Genomic DNA, 16836 nt, shown 5'->3' with positions numbered 1-16836 from the left:
TGACAGTCCAGCAGCAGGTGTGTGGCTGGCATGGTGGCTGTGGGATCTCCTTTGCCTGAGCACCTGATAAGCACATAGAGGAAGAAGGCCTAGGGACGATGAGCTTGGACGTCCAAGGGCTTGGACGATGATGGTGAGGCAGCTTCTGCCTGCTCTCATGATACACCACAGGAAGCCTGATCAGTAGGGATGCCCGCTCGAGGGGTGAGATTTCCGAGATGGGGAAGCTTTGCTTGGCAGTAGAAAACAGGAGGAAGAAGTTAGAGTCAGCTCTGAAGGCTGGGAGTGGGAATGAGGAAGAAAGAAACGTCCCTCAAAGGACGTTTGGAAGTCTGGGGTCAGACCGTGCCAGTGTCTTTCAAGGAACAGTCAGTGAGAGCCCAGAGATATTTCTGAAGGTACGGCAATGCCCTGGTGAGAGCAGGGTGGGGATCACAGGGAGATGGATGTGCCCTTGCCTACCTACAGTCACGGCCTCCAGCTAAGCTGCTCTAACAAGTCCCCGGGGAAGCTTTGTCTTTAATGGCCTTCAGTGAGGCCAATTTAATGCTCCGAGAAACTTTGGTGTTTGCTTCTAACTTTAGCTCCTCCAGAGATTTCTTCAGATTTCTCCCAGTGTCTGAGGTAGCAGAGCACCAAGCGCCCCACAGGGTCATTAAAAGACAGAAATTCTTAACACGCCACGTCTGTTCCAACAAGTTTCTTCAAGCCTTTCCATCTTGTACACCTCATTAGGGAGGCTCTGGGAGTGTAGGTAAAGAGGAAACATTCGGTGTGCACTCGATGGATAGGTACTTTTCGTTACTCTCCAGCGTAGGCAAATAGTGACAGCAGCATTCCTTAGGTGGTGTTTCTCCTAAGGAGGTGTGGGCAGGTTGGCAAAGCAGTGGCTTGGGGCCAGGCACTGGATGGAGAACCTTGCTCGTCACCCTCCCAGGACAGCCACTTGGCCACCTGGGGCTTGCAGCACGCATCCTTACACCAGGCTTCTCCACTGAAATCAGCAGCCACATTTCACTGCTCCTTAGCTCCAGATCCCACCTGCTTTCCTCAGAGAACTGGCTGCACACAGGCACAGAAGGGTTTTCCTATTTTAAAGCCAACAACAGAAAAACACAAGACAGTTTACCAAACAATAAAACACTCCTCAGCTTTATGGCTCCATTGGAGTTCACCTACCCAAAAAGCGTTACTCTTCAGGGAGTGTTGTGTACTGATAGGTAGGGAATTATACATCTTCCTCGTAGTTAAAGTAACATCAAACAAATTAAAAAGACGAGGAGCTGGATAAGGACAAACAGACAGAGTGCTGAAAAGTTCCGGAGTCACCATCCCTGGGGATTTTTAAGGCAATGTTGGACGTGGTGCTCAGGGACAGGGTTTAGTGGGTGACATTGCTGGTAGGGCGATGGTTGGCCCAGATGATCTTGGAGGTCTTTTCCAACCTTTCAGATTCTGTGATTCTGTGATTTTTAACTCTAACTCTTAACTCCAACTCCAACTCCAACTCCAACTTTATCTCTACGTCCAACTCCAACAAGTCTAACTCCAACTGTAACTCTAACTCCAAAGCTCATCGTAATTCTAACTGCAACTCAAATTTGAAAAACCCTAAGTTAAAAACAAGCAAACAAAGAAACAACAACAACAAAATCTCCAAGTTTAGGTTTTTATTTAGGCTTTTTCCAAATGTGTTATTTGGAAAGAGAGAGGGCGCAGAGTCCTGTTGTGTGGGGGTGTTGCATAAAGGCTCTCCAGGGGAGTTCAGGTGTACCCAAAGGCTTCCATTGGGAGCACTTTTTGGTGGGAGAGAGTGGCAACATTCGTGTTTTTTAGGGTCATAATTAGGGTTGGGGTCCTAATTGGGGTTAGGGTCCTAATTGGGGTTAGTGTCATAATTAGGGTTAGGGTCATAATCAGGGTTGTTTGGAGAAAGTGCAGAGGCCTGTTGTGTGGGGGGTTGCGTAAAGGCTCCCGAGGGGGGTTCAGGTGTACCCAAAGGTTCCCTGGGGCATAAATGGGTCTGTGGGGTGGGGTCCATGGGGCATTAGTGTGGCTGGGGGGGGTGTTTATGGGGTAGAAAAGTGAGTGGGGTGGGGGAGGGGGGGGTTCATGGGGTATAAAAGGGGCTGGGAGCTTCTCCTGGGGCGTTAACGAGGCTGAGCGTTGGTTCAGGGGCGTATAAGGGGGGCTGGGGGGGGGGGTCCCTGGGGTATAAGGGAGGGGGGGGTGAGAGGGTGAGCTACAACTCCCATCATCCCCCGCGCGGCGGGTGAGTCGCGCGGCAGACGTCACTTCCCGTCCAAAATGGCGGCGCCCGTGCGGGTGCGGGCGGCCCCGGGGGGGTCCCCGGAGCGGCTCCGGGCCCAGCTCCTGCCCTGCAGGGTCGGCAGCGACGGCCCCGCGCCCGTGGGAGCCTTCCTCAGGGCCCAGCACGGCCCGGGAGGCGGTGGGGAACCGGGGGGGGGGCACCGGGGGCGGGTTCCGGGGGTTTGGGGGCACCGGGAAGGGAGGTGTTGGGGTTTGGGGGGGGCACCGGGGACCGGTTAGGGAACGGGGGGAGGGGTTCCGGGGGATTTGGGGTCACCGGGACCCGGTTTTTGGGGGTCCTGACCCCCCCCCCCCCTTTTTTTGCAGAGCTCTGGGCCTCGTTCCGCGGGCGCCGCCTGGGGGGCCGCGAGCTGCCCCTGCCCCCCGGCTACCGGGGGGAGCTGCTGCGGCGGGAGCCCCCCCCTGGCGACGAGGAGGACCCCAAGGTGACGCTGCCTCCCCCCCCACACAAAAAAAAAATCCCCCCCCACCCATGGGTGCCCCCCACCCTGACCCGTGCCCCCCCCCTAGGAGCAGTGGGTGACGGTGACGGCGACGTTCGGGGCCATCACGGAGTGGGGGGCCGACACCGTGCCCCCCCCCGGGGGGGGGCTGGCGCGGGCGCTGCAGTGGGGGCCCCTGGCCCATGCGGTGGGTTTATGGGGGGGGTGGGGGGCTAAATTTTTTTGGGGGGGGTCCTAAATTGGGAGGGGGGAGGGGGGAGAAGTGGCCCTCAAATTTGGGGGCTTCTATTACAAGGGGAAATGGGGGGGGGGGGGCTTGGTTTGTAAAGGGGGGGGCACGGGGGTCCCAAAAAGGGTGCAAATTTTGGGGGGGGGGGGCCCAAAGCAGGGTGTCTGTGGTCCTTTTGGGGGGGGGGGTCCTTTAAAAGGGGTGCTGGGGGAAAATGGGGGGCTGCTTGGGGCCCCCAGGGAAGGGGGGAGCCACAGGAGCCCCCCCCCCAAAAAAAAAAAAAAAAGGTTTTTGGGGGAAGTTGGTTTTTTTTGGGGGGGGGGGGGGGTGGTGAGTAAATTTTGGGGGGGGGTTCACAAATTTGGGGGGGAGGGTCCCTAAATTTTGGGGGGGGTCCCGAAGGGGGGAGGGGGATGTTGGGGGGGGGGTCTTTAGGTCCCTAAATTGTGGGGAATGACCCCAAAAAGGTGTGGGAGGAGCCCCTAAAAGGGGGTGGGGGGGGGCCTAAAATGATGCCCCCCCCCCCCCCAAAAAAACAGATCCACGCCCCCGTCCCCGATGACAGCGATGAGGAGGCGGAGCCTTGAGCTGCCCCGCCCACTGTGGGCGGGGCTTATCCTGACCCCACCCCCTATGAATAAATAACGAGACACCCGGTAACCGGTGGGCGGAGCCGTTTAATGAACGGTGGGCGGGGATAACGAGTGGTGGGCGTGGCTTGAGGGTGGGTGGGCGTGGCCTGGGGGAGGGGGCGTGGCCTGGGGGGAGGGGGGCGTGGCCTCACCACTTGCCCCGCTTGCTCCAGTCCTTGGGGGTGAAGTGCAGGCACTTGGCGTCGATGCGCAGCACCCGCTTCAGCATCGCCCGCTCGTGGCCCTCCACGATGTCCCCCGACAGCGTCAGGATGTACTGGCCCTGTGGGGGGGGGGGGGGGAGGCGGATTTTGGGGTTTGGGGGGAGTTTGAGGGGGTGTTTGGGGGTTAGGGGGTCGCGGGGGGGGGCGTTTGGGGGATAGGGGTGGGGTTTGGGGAGGTTTGGGGGGTTGTGTGGGGTTTAGGGTTGGGTTTTGGGGGGGTTTGGGGGGTTGTGTGGGGTTTAGGGTTGGGTTTAGGGGGTTTGGGGGCGGTGTTTGGGGTTTAGGGTTGGGTTTTGGGGGGTTTGGGGGTTGCTTGGGGTTTTGGGGAGGTTTGGGAGGTTCTGTGGGGTTTAGGGTTGGGTTTTGGGGAGGTTTGGGGGGTTGTGTGGGGTTCAGGGTTGGGTTTTGGGGGGGTTTGGGGGGTTGTTTGGGTTTAGGGTTGGGTTTTGGGGAGGTTTGGGGGGTTGTGTGGGGTTTAGGGTTGGGTTTTGGGGGGGTTTGGGGGGTTGTGTGGGGTTTAGGGTTGGGTTTAAGGTTTGGGGGGGGTGTTTGGGGTTTAGGGTTGGGTTTTGGGGAGGTTTGGGGGCTTGTGTGGGGTTTAGGGTTGGGTTTTGGGGGGTTTGGGGGTTGCTTGGGGTTTTGGGGAGGTTTGGGGGCTTGTGTGGGGTTTAGGGTTGGGTTTTGGGGAGGTTTGGGGGGTTGTGTGGGGTTTAGGATTGGGCTTTGGGGAGGTTTGGGGGGTTGTGTGGGGTTTAGGGTTGGGTTTTGGGGGGGTTTGGGGGGTTGTGTGGGGTTTAGGGTTGGGTTTTGGGGGGTTTGGGGGTTGCTTGGGGTTTTGGGGAGGTTTGGGGGCTTGTGTGGGGTTTAGGGTTGGGTTTTGGGGAGGTTTGGGGGGTTGTGTGGGGTTTAGGATTGGGCTTTGGGGAGGTTTGGGGGGTTGTGTGGGGTTTAGGGTTGGGTTTTGGGGGGGTTTGGGGGGTTGTGTGGGGTTTAGGGTTGGGTTTTCGGGGGGTTTAGGGGATTGTTTGGGTTTAGGGTGGGTTTTTTGGGGGGCTGGGGGGTTTGGGGGGAAGCTGTTTTGGGGGAGTTGGGGGTTGGTTTGGGGTTTTTTGGGGGAGTGAGAGGGTTTGGAGGGTTCTTTGGGATTTGGGAGGGCATTGGGGTTGTGGGTTTTTTTTTTGGGCAGTGGGAGGGTTTGGGGCTTTGGTGTTTAGGGTTGTTTTTTGGGGGGTTTCAGGGGTTGTTTGGGGTTTAGGGTGTTTTTTTGGGGGGGTGGGAGGGTTTACGGGGGGCTTGTTTGGGGTTTGGGTAGGCATTGGGGTCATTTTGGAGGGGGTGGGAGAGTTTGGGGGGGTTGGTTAGGGTTTAGGGTTGCTTTTTTGGAAGGTTGGGGTTTAGGGTTGTTTTTTAGGGGGGGTTGGGAGGGTTTGGGGGGTTGTTTGGGGTTTAGGGTTGTTTTTGGGGGGAAGTTGGTTGGGGTTTGGGGGAGTTGGTTGAGGTTTAGGGTTTTTGGGGGGGTTAGGGGGTTGTTTGGGGGTTAGGGTTGTTTTTTTGGGGGGTGGGAGTGTTTGGGGGGGGTGTTTGAGGTTTGGGAGGGCATTGGGGTGGTTTTGGGGGGGGTGGGGGGTAGTTTGGGGTTGGTTGTTGGGGGATTGTTTGGGGTGGGATTGTTTTTGGGAGGGGTTGGGGGGTTTGTTTGGGGTTGCTTTGGGGTTTGGGTGTGTGTTTGGGGTTGGTTTTTTTTTGGGGTGGGGGGCCGCACCTTGTAGTAGTTGATGAGGTTGAGGTACTGCAGGGTGGAGATGACGTCCTCCTTCTTGATGCTGGTGATCTCGCTGATCTCGCTGGGGTTTGGGGGGGGGAGATCAGAGCTGGGACCCCCCCCACACCCCTTCAGGACCCCCCTCACCCCCCAAAAAAAACCCCATAACCCAGATATTTTCCAGAACCCCCCAACTTTCACACCCAGGCCCCCCCCAAGATATTTTCTCCTTACAGGCCATCCCACAACCCCCCCCCCCCAAAAAAAAAAACCTAAAACTTGGGTTTACCCCCCAAAAATCCCCCTTGGACCCCCAGCCCAGACCCTCCACCCCCTCAGGACCCCCCCAGAGCTGGGACTCCCCCCCCCCCCCTCACAGACCCCACAAAGCCCCCAGGGCTCCCCCCCTGATTTTTCCCCCCTAAAACCTCCCCAATCCCCCTGGGAGGAGAGAAGGGGGCGGAGCCTAAAGGAAGGGGGCGTGGCTAGTGAGGTGGGGCGTGGTTTGGGGAAAGGGGGCGTGGCTTTGAAATTAGGGGGCGTGGTCTGATGAAAGGGGGCGTGGCCTGGAGCAGGGTGGGGGGAGGATTGGGGTGCAGCCCCTTTACCCCCATAGGGACAAGGTTTTGGGGGGCGTAGGGGGCGGGGCTTAAGGGGGTGTGGGCGGGGCTTGGGGCGGGGCTTAGGGCAGGGGGCGGGGCTCACTTGATGGTGATCTGGGGGCGCTCGCCCCCCTCGGCTTTCAGCCCCATCAGGATCTCCAGGATGGTCTGGGACCAGTAGCTGCGGTAGGAGAGCAGCCCCAGGTCCGACAGCGGCTTCTCGGGGGTCCCGGTCTTCCCCTCCACCTTGGACAGCTCGTAGCCTGCAAGGGGGGGACACAGCGGGGGGGTTTGGGGCCCCTCCGTGAAGTTTTGGGGGCCCCCGACCCAGTTTGGGGGGTCCTCGGTCAGCTTCTGAGGTCCCTTGGTGAACTTTTGGGGGTCCTCGGTCAACTTTTGGGGGTCCTCAGTCAACTTTTGGGGTTCCTCGGTGACCTTTTGGGGATCCCCATCAACTTTTGGGGTCCCTTGGTGAATTTTTGGGGATCCTCGGTCAACTTTTGGGGTCCCTTGGTGACCTTTTGGGGGTCCTCGGTCAACTTTTGGGGTCCCTTGGTGAATTTTTGGGGGTCCTCGGTCAACTTTTGGGGTCCCTTGGTGACCTTTTGGGGATCCCCATCAACTTCTGGGGGTCCTCGGTCAACTTTTGGGGTCCTTTGGTGACCTTTTGGGGATCCCCATCAACTTTTGGGGGTCCTCAGTCAACTTTTGGGGTCCCTTGGTGAATTTTTGGGGGTCCTCGGTCAACTTTTGGGGATCCCCATCAACTTTTGGGGGTCCTCAGTCAACTTTTGGGGTCCCTCGGTGACCTTTTGGGGGTCCTCAGTCAACTTTTGGGGTCCCTTGGTGACCTTTTGGGGATCCCCATCAACTTTTGGGGGTCCTCGGTCAACTTTTGGGGTCCCTTGGTGAACTTTTGGGGGTCCTCGGTCAACTTTTGGGGATCCCCATCAACTTTTGGGGGTCCTCGGTCAACTTTTGGGGTCCCTTGGTGACCTTTTGGGGGTACCCAGTCAACTTTTGGGGTCCCTTGGTGACCTTCTGGGAGTCCAGAGTCAACTTTTGGGGTCCCTCGGTGACCTTTTGGGGGTCCTCAGTCAACTCTGAGGGTCCCTTGGTGAATTTTTGAGGGTCCCCCATCAACTTTTGGGGGTCCTCAGTCAACTTTTGGAGTCCCTTGGTGACCTTCTGGGGGTCCCCCGTCAACTTTGAGTGTCCCTCATTCAAGTTTTGGGGGTCCACAGTCAACTTTTGGGATCCCTTGGTGAACTTTTGAGGGTCCCCTTCAACTTTGAGGGTCCCTTGGTGAACATTTGGGGGTCCCCTTCAACTTTTGGGGGTCCTCAGTCAAGTTTTGGGGTCCCTTAGTGAAGTTCTGAGATCCTTCAGTGAAGTCTTAGGGGTCCTTGGCCCAGTTTTGGGGTCCCCAGCCAAGCTTTGGGGGCACCTAGTCAAGTTTTGGGGTCCCTTAGCAAAGTTGTAGGGAACTGAAGTTTTGGGGTTCCTCAAACAAGTTTTGGGGGGCCCTGGTGGAGTTTTGGTACCCTTCAGTGTGGTTTTGGGTTCCCTTGGTGGAGTTTTGGGGTCCCTCAGTGTGTTTGGGGGGTCTCCTGATAGAGCTTTGGGGTCTCTTAATGGAGTTTTTGGGGTCCCTTGATGGAATTTTGGGATCCTTCAATAAATTTTGGGGGTTCTTCTGGAATTTGGAGCCCCTTGACACGTTTTTTTGGGGTCCCTCCCTACGATTCTCGAACTCTCAGTGGACTTTGGGTGTTCCTTGTATTTTTTTGGGGGGTTCCCTCAGTGGACTTCTTGGTTCGCTCTCGGAATTCTGGAGCTCCTTGATGGATTTTTGGGGTCCCACAGTGGGATCTGAGTTTTTTAGGTTCCCTTTTGGGGCCTCAACATCCTTTTACCACCCCTTGGTGGATTTTTGGGGCCCTTCGATGTATTTTCAGAGTCCCTTAAAGGAATTCTCCTCTCCCCATGAGAGCTTTTGGGATCCCTCCGTGGATTTCTGCCATCCTGGGGTAGATTTTTGTGGCGCCCTATAGGATTTTTCCCCCCCCTGTTTTTTTTGGAGGTGCCGGGGAGGGGTTTTGGGGTGCCGGGGGGGTGCTCACTGAACTCGATGAGCAGCTTGCCGTAGCCGCGGCGCTGGTAGGGTGGCAGGGTGAGGATGCAGGCCACGTTGTAATCCTCCGTCGACTCCTTCTCCTGCACCCACACATCAGGGGGGACCCCCAAATCCTCCTCAGCACCCCGAACCCCTCCCTGGGTCCCCCAAACCCACCTTCTTCCCCTGCTGCCCCCCCCCCAGTGCCCTTTCTCACCCCCAAAACCCTCTGCTGACCCCACAGATCCTTCCTGCCTCCCAGGAACCCCCCTAAAACCCTCTTATGAACCCCAAAACCCCTCCTTCCCCGGCAGGGCTCCCTCTGATTTTCACCCAGACACCCACAGCAACCCCCAGGAGCCCCCCGAGACCCTTCCCTAAACACCACGTCCTCTCCTCTCCCCCAGCGACCCCATAAACCCCACTCCTTCTCCCCAGAACCTCCCCAAAGCCCCTTCCCCAGACCCCAAACTTCTCTTTTAGCCCCCCCAGGCACCCCCAGAGCCCCTCAGACCCCCAGGAACCACCCCGAGACCCTTCCCTAGACACCCACGTTCTCCCCTCTCCCCCCGTGACCCCCCATTAACCCCCCCAAAGCCCCTTCCCCAGACCCCAAACTCTTCTTTTAGCCTCCCCAGAGCCCCTCAGGACCCTTCCTCACTCCACGACTGCCACCCAAGGACCCCCCCAGCTCCCCCAGGAGCCCCCCAAACCCTTCCCTAAGCCCCCCAGGAACCCCAAAACCCTTCCCTAAGCCCCCCAGGAACACCAAAACCCTTCCCTAAGCCCCCCAGGAGCCCCCCAAACCCTTCCCTAAGCCCCCCAGGAACCCCAAAACCCCTCCCTAAGCCCCCCAGGAACCACAAAACCCTTTATGAAGCCCCCCCCAACCTCCCCCCCCCCTTTTTTTTTTTTTTGACCCCCCCAGACCTTGGAGAAGTAGCCGACGATGTGGAAGCCCTTGCAGTCGTACTCGGTCATGACATAGAAGAGGAAGGGGTCGGTGTCGTAGTAAAGGGTTTTGTGGTCTAGGAAGCACTTGGCCAGCAGGCACAGGTTCTGCGAGTAGCTCTGGGGGGAGAAATGGGGGGGGTCAGCGGGATTTCAGCCCCCCCAGCCCCCCCAAAAAACCCTCCAAGCCCCTCCCCTTTGATTTTTACTTTGTTCTTGCGGCCGTCGATCTCGAAGAAGGAGATGGTGCCCTTGCGGTAAATCTCGTTGCCCGGGGGGTGCCGCAGGTCGCATTTGGTCTGGGAGGGGGGGCAAAAAAAGGGTAAGGGGGGGTGGGGGAAATGGGGTAAATGGGATTTGGGGGAGAGGATGGAGGGGATTATGGCCAGGATGGGGTCAAAAGTGGCAAGGAGGGGGCTACAAACGGTGCTCTGGGGGCGCAGATTTGCTCCTGGAGGGGGTAGAAAGTATTGGGGGGGGATGGGGGGCAGATTGTCCCTGGAGGTCCTGGATTTGCCCCTGGAGGGGGCAGCGTTACCTTGGGGGGGGGGGGCTGATGCTGTCCATGGGGGTCCTGGGTCTGTCCTGGGGGGGCTCAGTGATGCCCCAGGGGACCCCGGGACCCCATTTCACCCAGAGGGTCTCAGATCCCCTCCCTGAGGGGGGGGGGCAGCATTACCCCAGGGGGGTGCAGTGTTACCCCGGAGGGGGGCTGATGCTGCCCACGGGAGTCCCAGGGGTTTGGTGATGCCCCTGGGGGACCCCATTGCGCCCGGGGGATCCCAGATTTTACCCCCTGGGGGGGCAATTTTACCCCCTGGGGGGGGGGCTTGTTACCCCCAGGATGAGGGTCGTTACCAGGTGTCGCTGGAGGCAGCGGAGGCTGTGGCCGTATTTGAGGCAGAACTCGCAGAGGTAGAGGACGGGCAGCGCCGTCAGCTCCTGCGGGTAGGGCGAGAAGTACCAGGGCTTGAGGCGGTGGCGGCCCAGCTCGATGCACTCGATGTTCTTCATCCGCGTCACGATGTCGTCGTGGCTGCGGTCCGACACCAGGCTGCCCGTCATGCGCGGCGCCGACGGCGCGCCGTCCGAGGAGTCCTGCGAGTCCTAGGGAGGGGGGCAGCCAGGGGTGAGGCCCACCCCCAGTTCCAGAAGCCCCTGTCTTTATTTTCCTGTGTTTGAGGCGGTTTTGCCTTGTTTTTGCCTCAGTTTCCCCATGTCGAGGCTTTTTTTGTGTTGCTTTTGCCACAGTTTCCCCATGCCGAGGCTTTTTTACCTTGTTTTTGCCTCAGTTACCCCATGTCGAGGCTTTTTTTGCATTGCTTTTGCCACAGTTTCCCCATTTTGAGGCCTTTTCCACTCATTTTTGCATTGCTTTTGCCTCCGTTTCCCCATTTTGAGGCCTTTTCCCCTCACTTTTGCGTTGCTTTTGCCTCAGTTTCCCCATGTCGAGGCTTTTTTTGCGTTGCTTTTGCCACAGTTTCCCCATTTTGAGGCCTTTTCCCCTCATTTTTGTGTTGCTTTTGCCTCGGTTTCCCCATATTGAGGCCTTTTCCCCTCATTTTTGCATTGCTTTTGCCTCAGTTTCCCCATTTTGAGGCCTTTTCCCCTCATTTTTGCATTGCTTTTGCCTCGGTTTCCCCATTTCAAGGCTTTCTCCCTCATTTTTCCCTTGTTTTTGCCTCAGTTTCCCCATTTCAAGGCCTCATCTCCTCATTTTCATGTTGCTTCTGCCTCAGTTTCTCCATTTTGAGGCTTTTTTTCCCTCATTTTTTCCCTGTTTTGGCCTCAGTTTCCTGTTTCAAGGTTTTTTCCCCATGTTTTCTTCCTGCTTTTGCCTAAGTTTCCTCATGTCAAGGCTTTTCCCTCTCATTTTCGTGTTCTTTTGCCTCAATTTCCCCGTTTTGAGGCTTTCTCCCTCATTTTTCCCTTGTTTTTACCTCAGTTTCCCCATTTTGAGGCCTCATTCCCTCATTTTCGCGTTGCTTCTGCCTCAGTTTCTCGGTTTTGAGGCTTTTTTCCCTCATTGTTTCCCTGCTTTGGCCTCAGTTTCCCTATTTTTAGGCATTTTCTCCTGTTTTTGCCTCAGTTTGCACATTTCGAGGCCTTTTCCCCTCATTTTTGCGTTGCTTTTGCCTCAGTTCCCCATTTCAAGGCTTTCTCCCTCATTTTTCCCTTGCTTTTGCCTCAGCTTCCCCATTTTGAGGCCTCATCCCCTCATTTTTGCATTGCTTCTGCCTCACTTTCTCTGTTTTGAGGCTTTTTTTCTCTCATTTTTTTTCCATGCTTCTCTCTCAGTTTCACTATTTTAAGGCATTTTCTCCCGTTTTTGCCTCAGTTTCCCCATTTCAAGGCCTTTTCCCTTCATTTTCGCGTTGCTTCTGCCTCAGTTTCCCAATTTCAAGGCTTTTTTCCCCATGTTTTCTTCCTGCTTTTGCTTCAGCTTCTCCATTTCAAGGCTTTCTCCCTCATTTTTGCCTTGTTTTTGCCTCAGTTTTCCCATTTCAAGGCTTTTTTCCCTCATTTTTTCCCTGCTTTTGCTTCAGTTTCCCCATCTAAAGGCTTCTTCCCCTCATTTTCTTCCTGCCTTTGCCTCAGTTTCCCCATTTCGAGGCTCCTTTCCCCTCATTATTGCCTTGTTTTTGGCTGAGTTTCCCCATTTCCCCCTTCCTCCCTCCCTCCCACCCCCCGTCATGCCTCAATTTCCCCATTTCAGCCCCAATTTCTGCCTCAGTTTCCCCCCCCGGCCCCCACCTCGTCGGTGCCCAGGCAGGCCGACTTCCTCTTGCGCCCCGGCTGGGCGGCCACGGCGCGGCGTGCGGAGCCGTTCTGTAATGGGACCCCCCCCAAAAACACCGTGAGATCCCCCAAAACATAGTGAGACCCCCCCCACATCCGGAGACCCCTCTCCCATATCCAGAGGATCCCCCCCATAATCATAGGACCCCCCACCCCAAAGCAACCACAGGACCCTCACCCTAACCAGAGACCCCCTCCCCTAAATGCCATGCCCCCCCCCCATAACCATAGGACCCCTCCCATAACTGGAGACCCCCCCACGAGCACCACAGGAACCCCCCAAAACCAGAAACCCCCCCCAGGGACCCCCCTGACCTCTGATCCCCCCCAAAAATTCCCCCCCCAGAACCCCCCCCCCAAGGGCCATGGACCCCCCCCAGTAACCCCAAAAATCCAGGACCCACCCCCCCCCAGAAGCTCCCAGTTGAGTCACTGGGAGAACGCAGGCAGGGTTACTGGGAAGACTGGGTGGGGACTATAGGGGTGTTAATGGGGTTTTATTGGGATTACTGGGCAGCTACTGGTTTTACTGGGAGGTACTGGTGAAGAACTGGATGGGTACTGCTGTGTGGTGGCTGTGTTAACGGGGTTTTACTGGGTTTACTGGTTTTACTGGGGTATACTGGTGAAAAAATGAAGGGGTACTGCTGTGTGGTAGCTGTGTTAATAGGGTTTTAGTGGGTTTACTGGTTTTACTGGGGCATACTGGTGAAGACTGGGTGGGTACTGCTGCATGGTAGCGGTGTTAATAGGGTTTTACTGGGTTTACTGGGCAGCTACTGGTTTTACTGGGTGATACTGGGGTCAAGAAGGTGTTACTGGGAGGGTGATGCCGAACTCTTACTGGTTATACTGGGAAATAACCAGTTTTAATGGGTAATTAATGAATTTCAGAGTGGATGGGGGCTTTACTGGCAGAAACTGGGAAGTTACTGGGGTGTTACTGGGAAGCTACTGGCGTTACCAGGAAGTTACTGGGCAGTTACTGGTGTTACTGGGAAATCACCAGGCGGCCCCGATGAAAATAAAGGTTTACGGAGGAGGTGTCGGTGGTGCTAAGCCGCTACTGGTGTTACTGGGAGCGTTACTGGGGGGTTGCTGGTGTTACTGGGGGGTTGCTGGTGTTACTGGGGGGCTTACTGGTGTTACTGGGGGGTTACTGGTGTTACTGGGCTCACCTGGGGGAAGACGGAGGCCTGCGAGGTCTCGGTGGCGGCGGGGACGGGGGTGGCCGGGGACACCACTTCCACCTTACGCTTCTGTGGGGACAGCAGCTCCCAGTCCCTCCCAGTCCCTCCCAGTCCCTCCCAGTCCCTCCCAGTCCCTCCCAGTCCCTCCCAGTCCCTCCCAGTCCCTCCCAGTCCCTCCCAGTCTCTCCCAGTCCCTCCCAGGCACGGGGACCAGTAAGCAGTGCTTTGGGGCTTCTGCCCCCATCCTGGTCCCCAATCCCGCCCCAGTGCTCCCAGTATCACCCCAGCAGCCCCGCCCAGTGGTCCCAGTATGGTCCCAGCCCCGGGGCGTGGGGACGCTCTGGGGGATGCCCAGTAATGGGGTTGGGGACGCCTGGGGGGGGTGGGGGGAGCTATGGGGACAGGAATGAACCCAAAAGGGGATGGGGACCCCTTGGGGACAGGGACAGGACCCCAATGGGGGCGGGGACCCCTTGGGGACAGGGACAACCCCAAAAGGGGCCAGGAACAACCCCAAAAGGGGCCAGGGACCCGTTGGGGACAGAAATGATCCCAAAAGGGGACGGGGACCCCTTGGGGACAGGGACAGGACCCCAATGGGGGCGGGGACCCCTTGGGGACGGGGACAACCCCAAAAGGGGACAGGGACCCAAAAGGGGCCAGGAACAACCCCAAAAGGGGCCAGGGACCCGTTGGGGACAGAAACGATCCCAAAAGGGGACGGGGACCCCTTGGGGACCCCCTGCAAACAAAATCCCATGGGACTAAAAAAAAAAAAAACCAAAAAACCCCAAACCCCGCTGGGGACCCGCTGGGGACACGGGGCCACCTCGCCACGATTTGGGGTGCTGGGGGGGGGGGGGGGGGCAACAAACCCGCTGGGGAGGGAGCCCGGGGGCCATGCAGCGCTGTGGGGCCGGCTTTTGGGGTCGCTTTTGGGGCTGTTTTTGGGATTGTTTGGTGGGTTTTTGGTTTTTTTTTTTTTTTTTTTTTTTTTTTTGGGGTGATTTTTGGGGGGGCCGTTTTTTGGGGTCGCTCGGGGCCGGGGTTACCGTGGGGCGCTGGGCGCCGGGCGGGGGGGCCGGGGGGGGCTCGGCCGCGTTCTCCTGGGGCAGGTGGAAGCGGAGGGTGAGGGGCACCGGCCCCGACCCCAAACCCGGTGGCCCCGGTGGCCCCGGCAGGCTCTTCCCGCTGGCGGGGGCCGCCGGCAGCTCCAGGCTCTTCCTCTGCGCCGGGAGGAAGAGGAGGCATTTAAGGGGGGGGGGGGGGATGTGGGGACACGGGGCCGTGGGGTTGTCCCCCCCCCACGTGGCTTTGGGGACAAAAGGGCCGGCCCCCTCCCCGGTTTCCCGGGGTGCCGAATCGACCCCAAAAGGCTCCCGGGGTCCCCAGCGGGTTCCTCCCCCCCCCACCACCATTTTTTCCCTTCCCTCCCTCCCCTCCCAACCCCATGGGTCCCCCCGGGATGTCCCCGAGGGCCCCAAAAGGTTTTGGGGTGGCCCCGACGGCTTTTTGGGGTGGGTCCCCTGTGGGGTTTGGGGCTGGTCCCTGCGGGTTTGGGGGGGGGGTCCCCTGGCTCTGGGGGGTCCCCGACAGCACCCGGTGGCCCCTGCTGGACCTGGAGGGGGTCCCCAAGGGGTCTGGGGGTCCCCAACGGGTTTGGGGACGAGCCCCCCGATGGCTCTGGGTGTCCCCATGGGGTTGGGGGCTGTCCCCCTTTGGGGGCTGTCCCCCTGTCCCTGGTGTCCCCTTGTCCCCGCTGTCCCTTTTTGGGGTCTTTCTATGCCCGGGACGTCCCTTGTCCCCACGGTGTCCCCTGCCAGCCCCCATGGGGCCGTGCCCTGTCCCCATACTGTCCCCATACTGTCCCCATACTGTCCCCATACTGTCCCCATGAACCCCGCAAGGCCCCATTCTTTGGCCCTGCGGTGTCCCCTGTCCCCAGAGCACCTTCTGGGGTCATCCCCTGTCCCCACCGACCCCACAAGCGACCGTCCCTCATCCCCGTAGCATCCCCTTGTCCCCACCACCCCTTATGGGGCCACCCCTCATCCTCGGGGTGTCCTCTGCCCCCCCCCAAGCCCCCATGTCCTTATAATGTCCCCCCTCCCCATTATCCCCTATGGGGTCCCCCCCCTGTCCCCGCAGCGTCCCCAATGCTCATTACCCACCCCGTAGGGGCCACGTCCCGTCCCCGCCACCCCCCCCCAGTGTCCCCACTGATGTCCCCACTGATGTCCCCACTGATGTCCCCTCACCGGGTCGCGCTCGGGGGAGTCGGGCCGGGAGCCGGGCAGCCCGTTTTTGGTGGGGGTCTTGGCCTCTTTGCGGGGTCCCTGCACCCGCTGCAGGTCCAGGCGCTCGGGGGTCACCCATTCGTCCAGGCGCTTGTTGACTTTGGGGGGGGGGGGGGGGGGGACGGAGGGGACACAGCTGGGGTGACATCGGGGTCCCCTCTGTGCCCCCCCCCCCACTTTGTCCCCCTCCCCTCCCCGTGACCCCACTCACAGTCGATGTAGTGCACGTAGAAGAGGCGCCGCCCGCTGATGTCCTTCACGCTCAGGATCTCGGCCAGCGCTTTTTTTTGGGGGGGGGGGGCAGAGGTGTGACATCACACCCCCCCCGATGACGTCACACCCCCTCGAGTGACGTCACGCCCCCTCGAGTGACGTCACGCCCCTCTATGATGTCAGCCCCCCCCCCCCCGGTGATCCCAAGGCTTTGCCCCCCCTGCTGTGCCCTCCCCCCCCCCCCCCCCATGAGTCCCACCCCACCTCCAGGCCACGCCCACTCCCTCCAGGCCACGCCCCATTCCCCCAAGCCCCGCCCCTCCCCACCTCCACGCCCTGCCCCTTCCCACCCCCTTCCTTCTCCCTCCAGGCCCCGCCCCAGCCCCGCCCACTCCGCCCAAGCCCCTCCCATTGCATCAAAGCCCCGCCCACTCCTTCCAAGCCCCGCCCACCCCCTCCAAGCCCCTCCTTCCCCAGCGCCCCCCTCCCTCCAGGGCCCAACTCTGCTCCTCTCTAAGCCCCGCCCACCCCCTCCAAACCCCGCCCACTCCACCAAGCCCCGCCCACCCCCTTCCAAGCCCCGCCCACCCCCCTCCAAGCCCCTCCTTCCCCAGCCCTCCCCTTCCAGGGCCGGGCCTTGCCCCTTTCCCCCCGGCCCCTCCCCTCGCATCCCGCTCCTCCCCAGACCCCGCCCACTCCGTCAAGCCCCGCCCACTCCCGGAAGCCCCGCCCGCTCCCGTTAAGCTCCGCCCCGCTCACGCCACTCGTCCTCGTTGTCCTGGTTGCGGCGCAGCACGGGCAGGCGGCAGCCCTCCGACACCTCGGCCTAAAGGGGCCGCCGTTACCGGGGGGGGGAGCCCCGGGACTCCCCCGAGACCCCCCCGGGACCCTTCCCCGGTTCCCCCCCCCTCCCCGCCCCTTCCCGGCACCCCCCGCGCGCCGCTCACCGCCTCCGCCATCTCCCGGCCGCCGCTTCCGGGTGTCGGCCGCCGCTTCCGGGCTTCTGGCGGCGGAAAGCCCCGCCCCTTCCGGTTAGGGAAGAGGGAG

The 16836-nt window shown here is 59.5% G+C and overlaps 2 protein-coding genes across 4 annotated transcripts; one reads left to right on the top strand and one right to left on the bottom strand.

The window, feature by feature from the left end:
* The first annotated feature begins 2300 nt into the window (after positions 1-2300).
* RNASEH2C (ribonuclease H2 subunit C) lies at positions 2301-3663 on the top strand. Of its 2 annotated transcripts, none has more exons than XM_082782083.1 (4): positions 2301-2449; positions 2638-2756; positions 2848-2961; positions 3543-3663. In XM_082782083.1, the coding sequence occupies exons 1-4, from the start codon at positions 2308-2310 to the stop codon at positions 3588-3590; spliced, it is 423 nt and encodes a 140-aa protein (XP_082638209.1). In that variant the 5' UTR covers positions 2301-2307; the 3' UTR covers positions 3591-3663. The 2 variants fall into 2 exon arrangements, with proteins under 2 accessions (XP_082638209.1, XP_082638208.1); XM_082782082.1 differs by having other exon boundaries at positions 2842-2961.
* Positions 3663-16821, bottom strand: KAT5 (lysine acetyltransferase 5). 2 transcript variants are annotated; one of them, XM_082782080.1, is made up of 14 exons: positions 16737-16821; positions 16549-16615; positions 15788-15856; positions 15538-15674; positions 14332-14505; positions 13268-13348; positions 12045-12119; positions 10149-10397; positions 9500-9589; positions 9270-9410; positions 8347-8440; positions 6327-6486; positions 5622-5703; positions 3663-3918 (listed from the first exon to the last, which is right to left on the bottom strand). In XM_082782080.1, the coding sequence occupies exons 1-14, from the start codon at positions 16746-16748 to the stop codon at positions 3784-3786; spliced, it is 1566 nt and encodes a 521-aa protein (XP_082638206.1). In that variant the 5' UTR covers positions 16749-16821; the 3' UTR covers positions 3663-3783. The 2 variants fall into 2 exon arrangements, with proteins under 2 accessions (XP_082638206.1, XP_082638207.1); XM_082782081.1 differs by lacking the exon at positions 14332-14505 and having other exon boundaries at positions 16737-16819.
* Positions 16822-16836: the final 15 nt, after the last annotated feature.

Source organism: Aythya marila (genome assembly GCF_965140915.1).
Source record: "Aythya marila genome assembly, chromosome: 35".
NCBI classification, from domain to species: domain Eukaryota; kingdom Metazoa; phylum Chordata; class Aves; order Anseriformes; family Anatidae; genus Aythya; species Aythya marila.
Note: the sequence above shows the minus strand (reverse complement) of the source record. Positions and strands in the feature narration are given on the sequence as shown.

What these genes read in the sequence shown, in the direction of transcription:
- RNASEH2C (XM_082782082.1), top strand. Translation starts at nt 2,308, where the DNA reads ATGGCGGCGCCCGTGCGGGTGCGGGCGGCCCCGGGGGGGTCCCCGGAG. An exon ending in GCGACGAGGAGGACCCCAAG is followed by an intron (nt 2,757 to 2,841) that starts GTGACGCTGCCT and finishes CCCCCCCCCTAG; the next exon opens with GAGCAGTGGGTGACGGTGAC. An exon ending in GGGGGCCCCTGGCCCATGCG is followed by an intron (nt 2,962 to 3,542) that starts GTGGGTTTATGG and finishes CCAAAAAAACAG; the next exon opens with ATCCACGCCCCCGTCCCCGA.
- KAT5 (XM_082782080.1), bottom strand. An exon ending in AGGCCTCCGTCTTCCCCCAG is followed by an intron (nt 12,120 to 13,267) that starts GTGAGCCCAGTA and finishes GTCCCATTACAG; the next exon opens with AACGGCTCCGCACGCCGCGC. An exon ending in GCTGCCTCCAGCGACACCTG is followed by an intron (nt 9,590 to 10,148) that starts GTAACGACCCTC and finishes CCCCCCTCCCAG; the next exon opens with ACCAAATGCGACCTGCGGCA.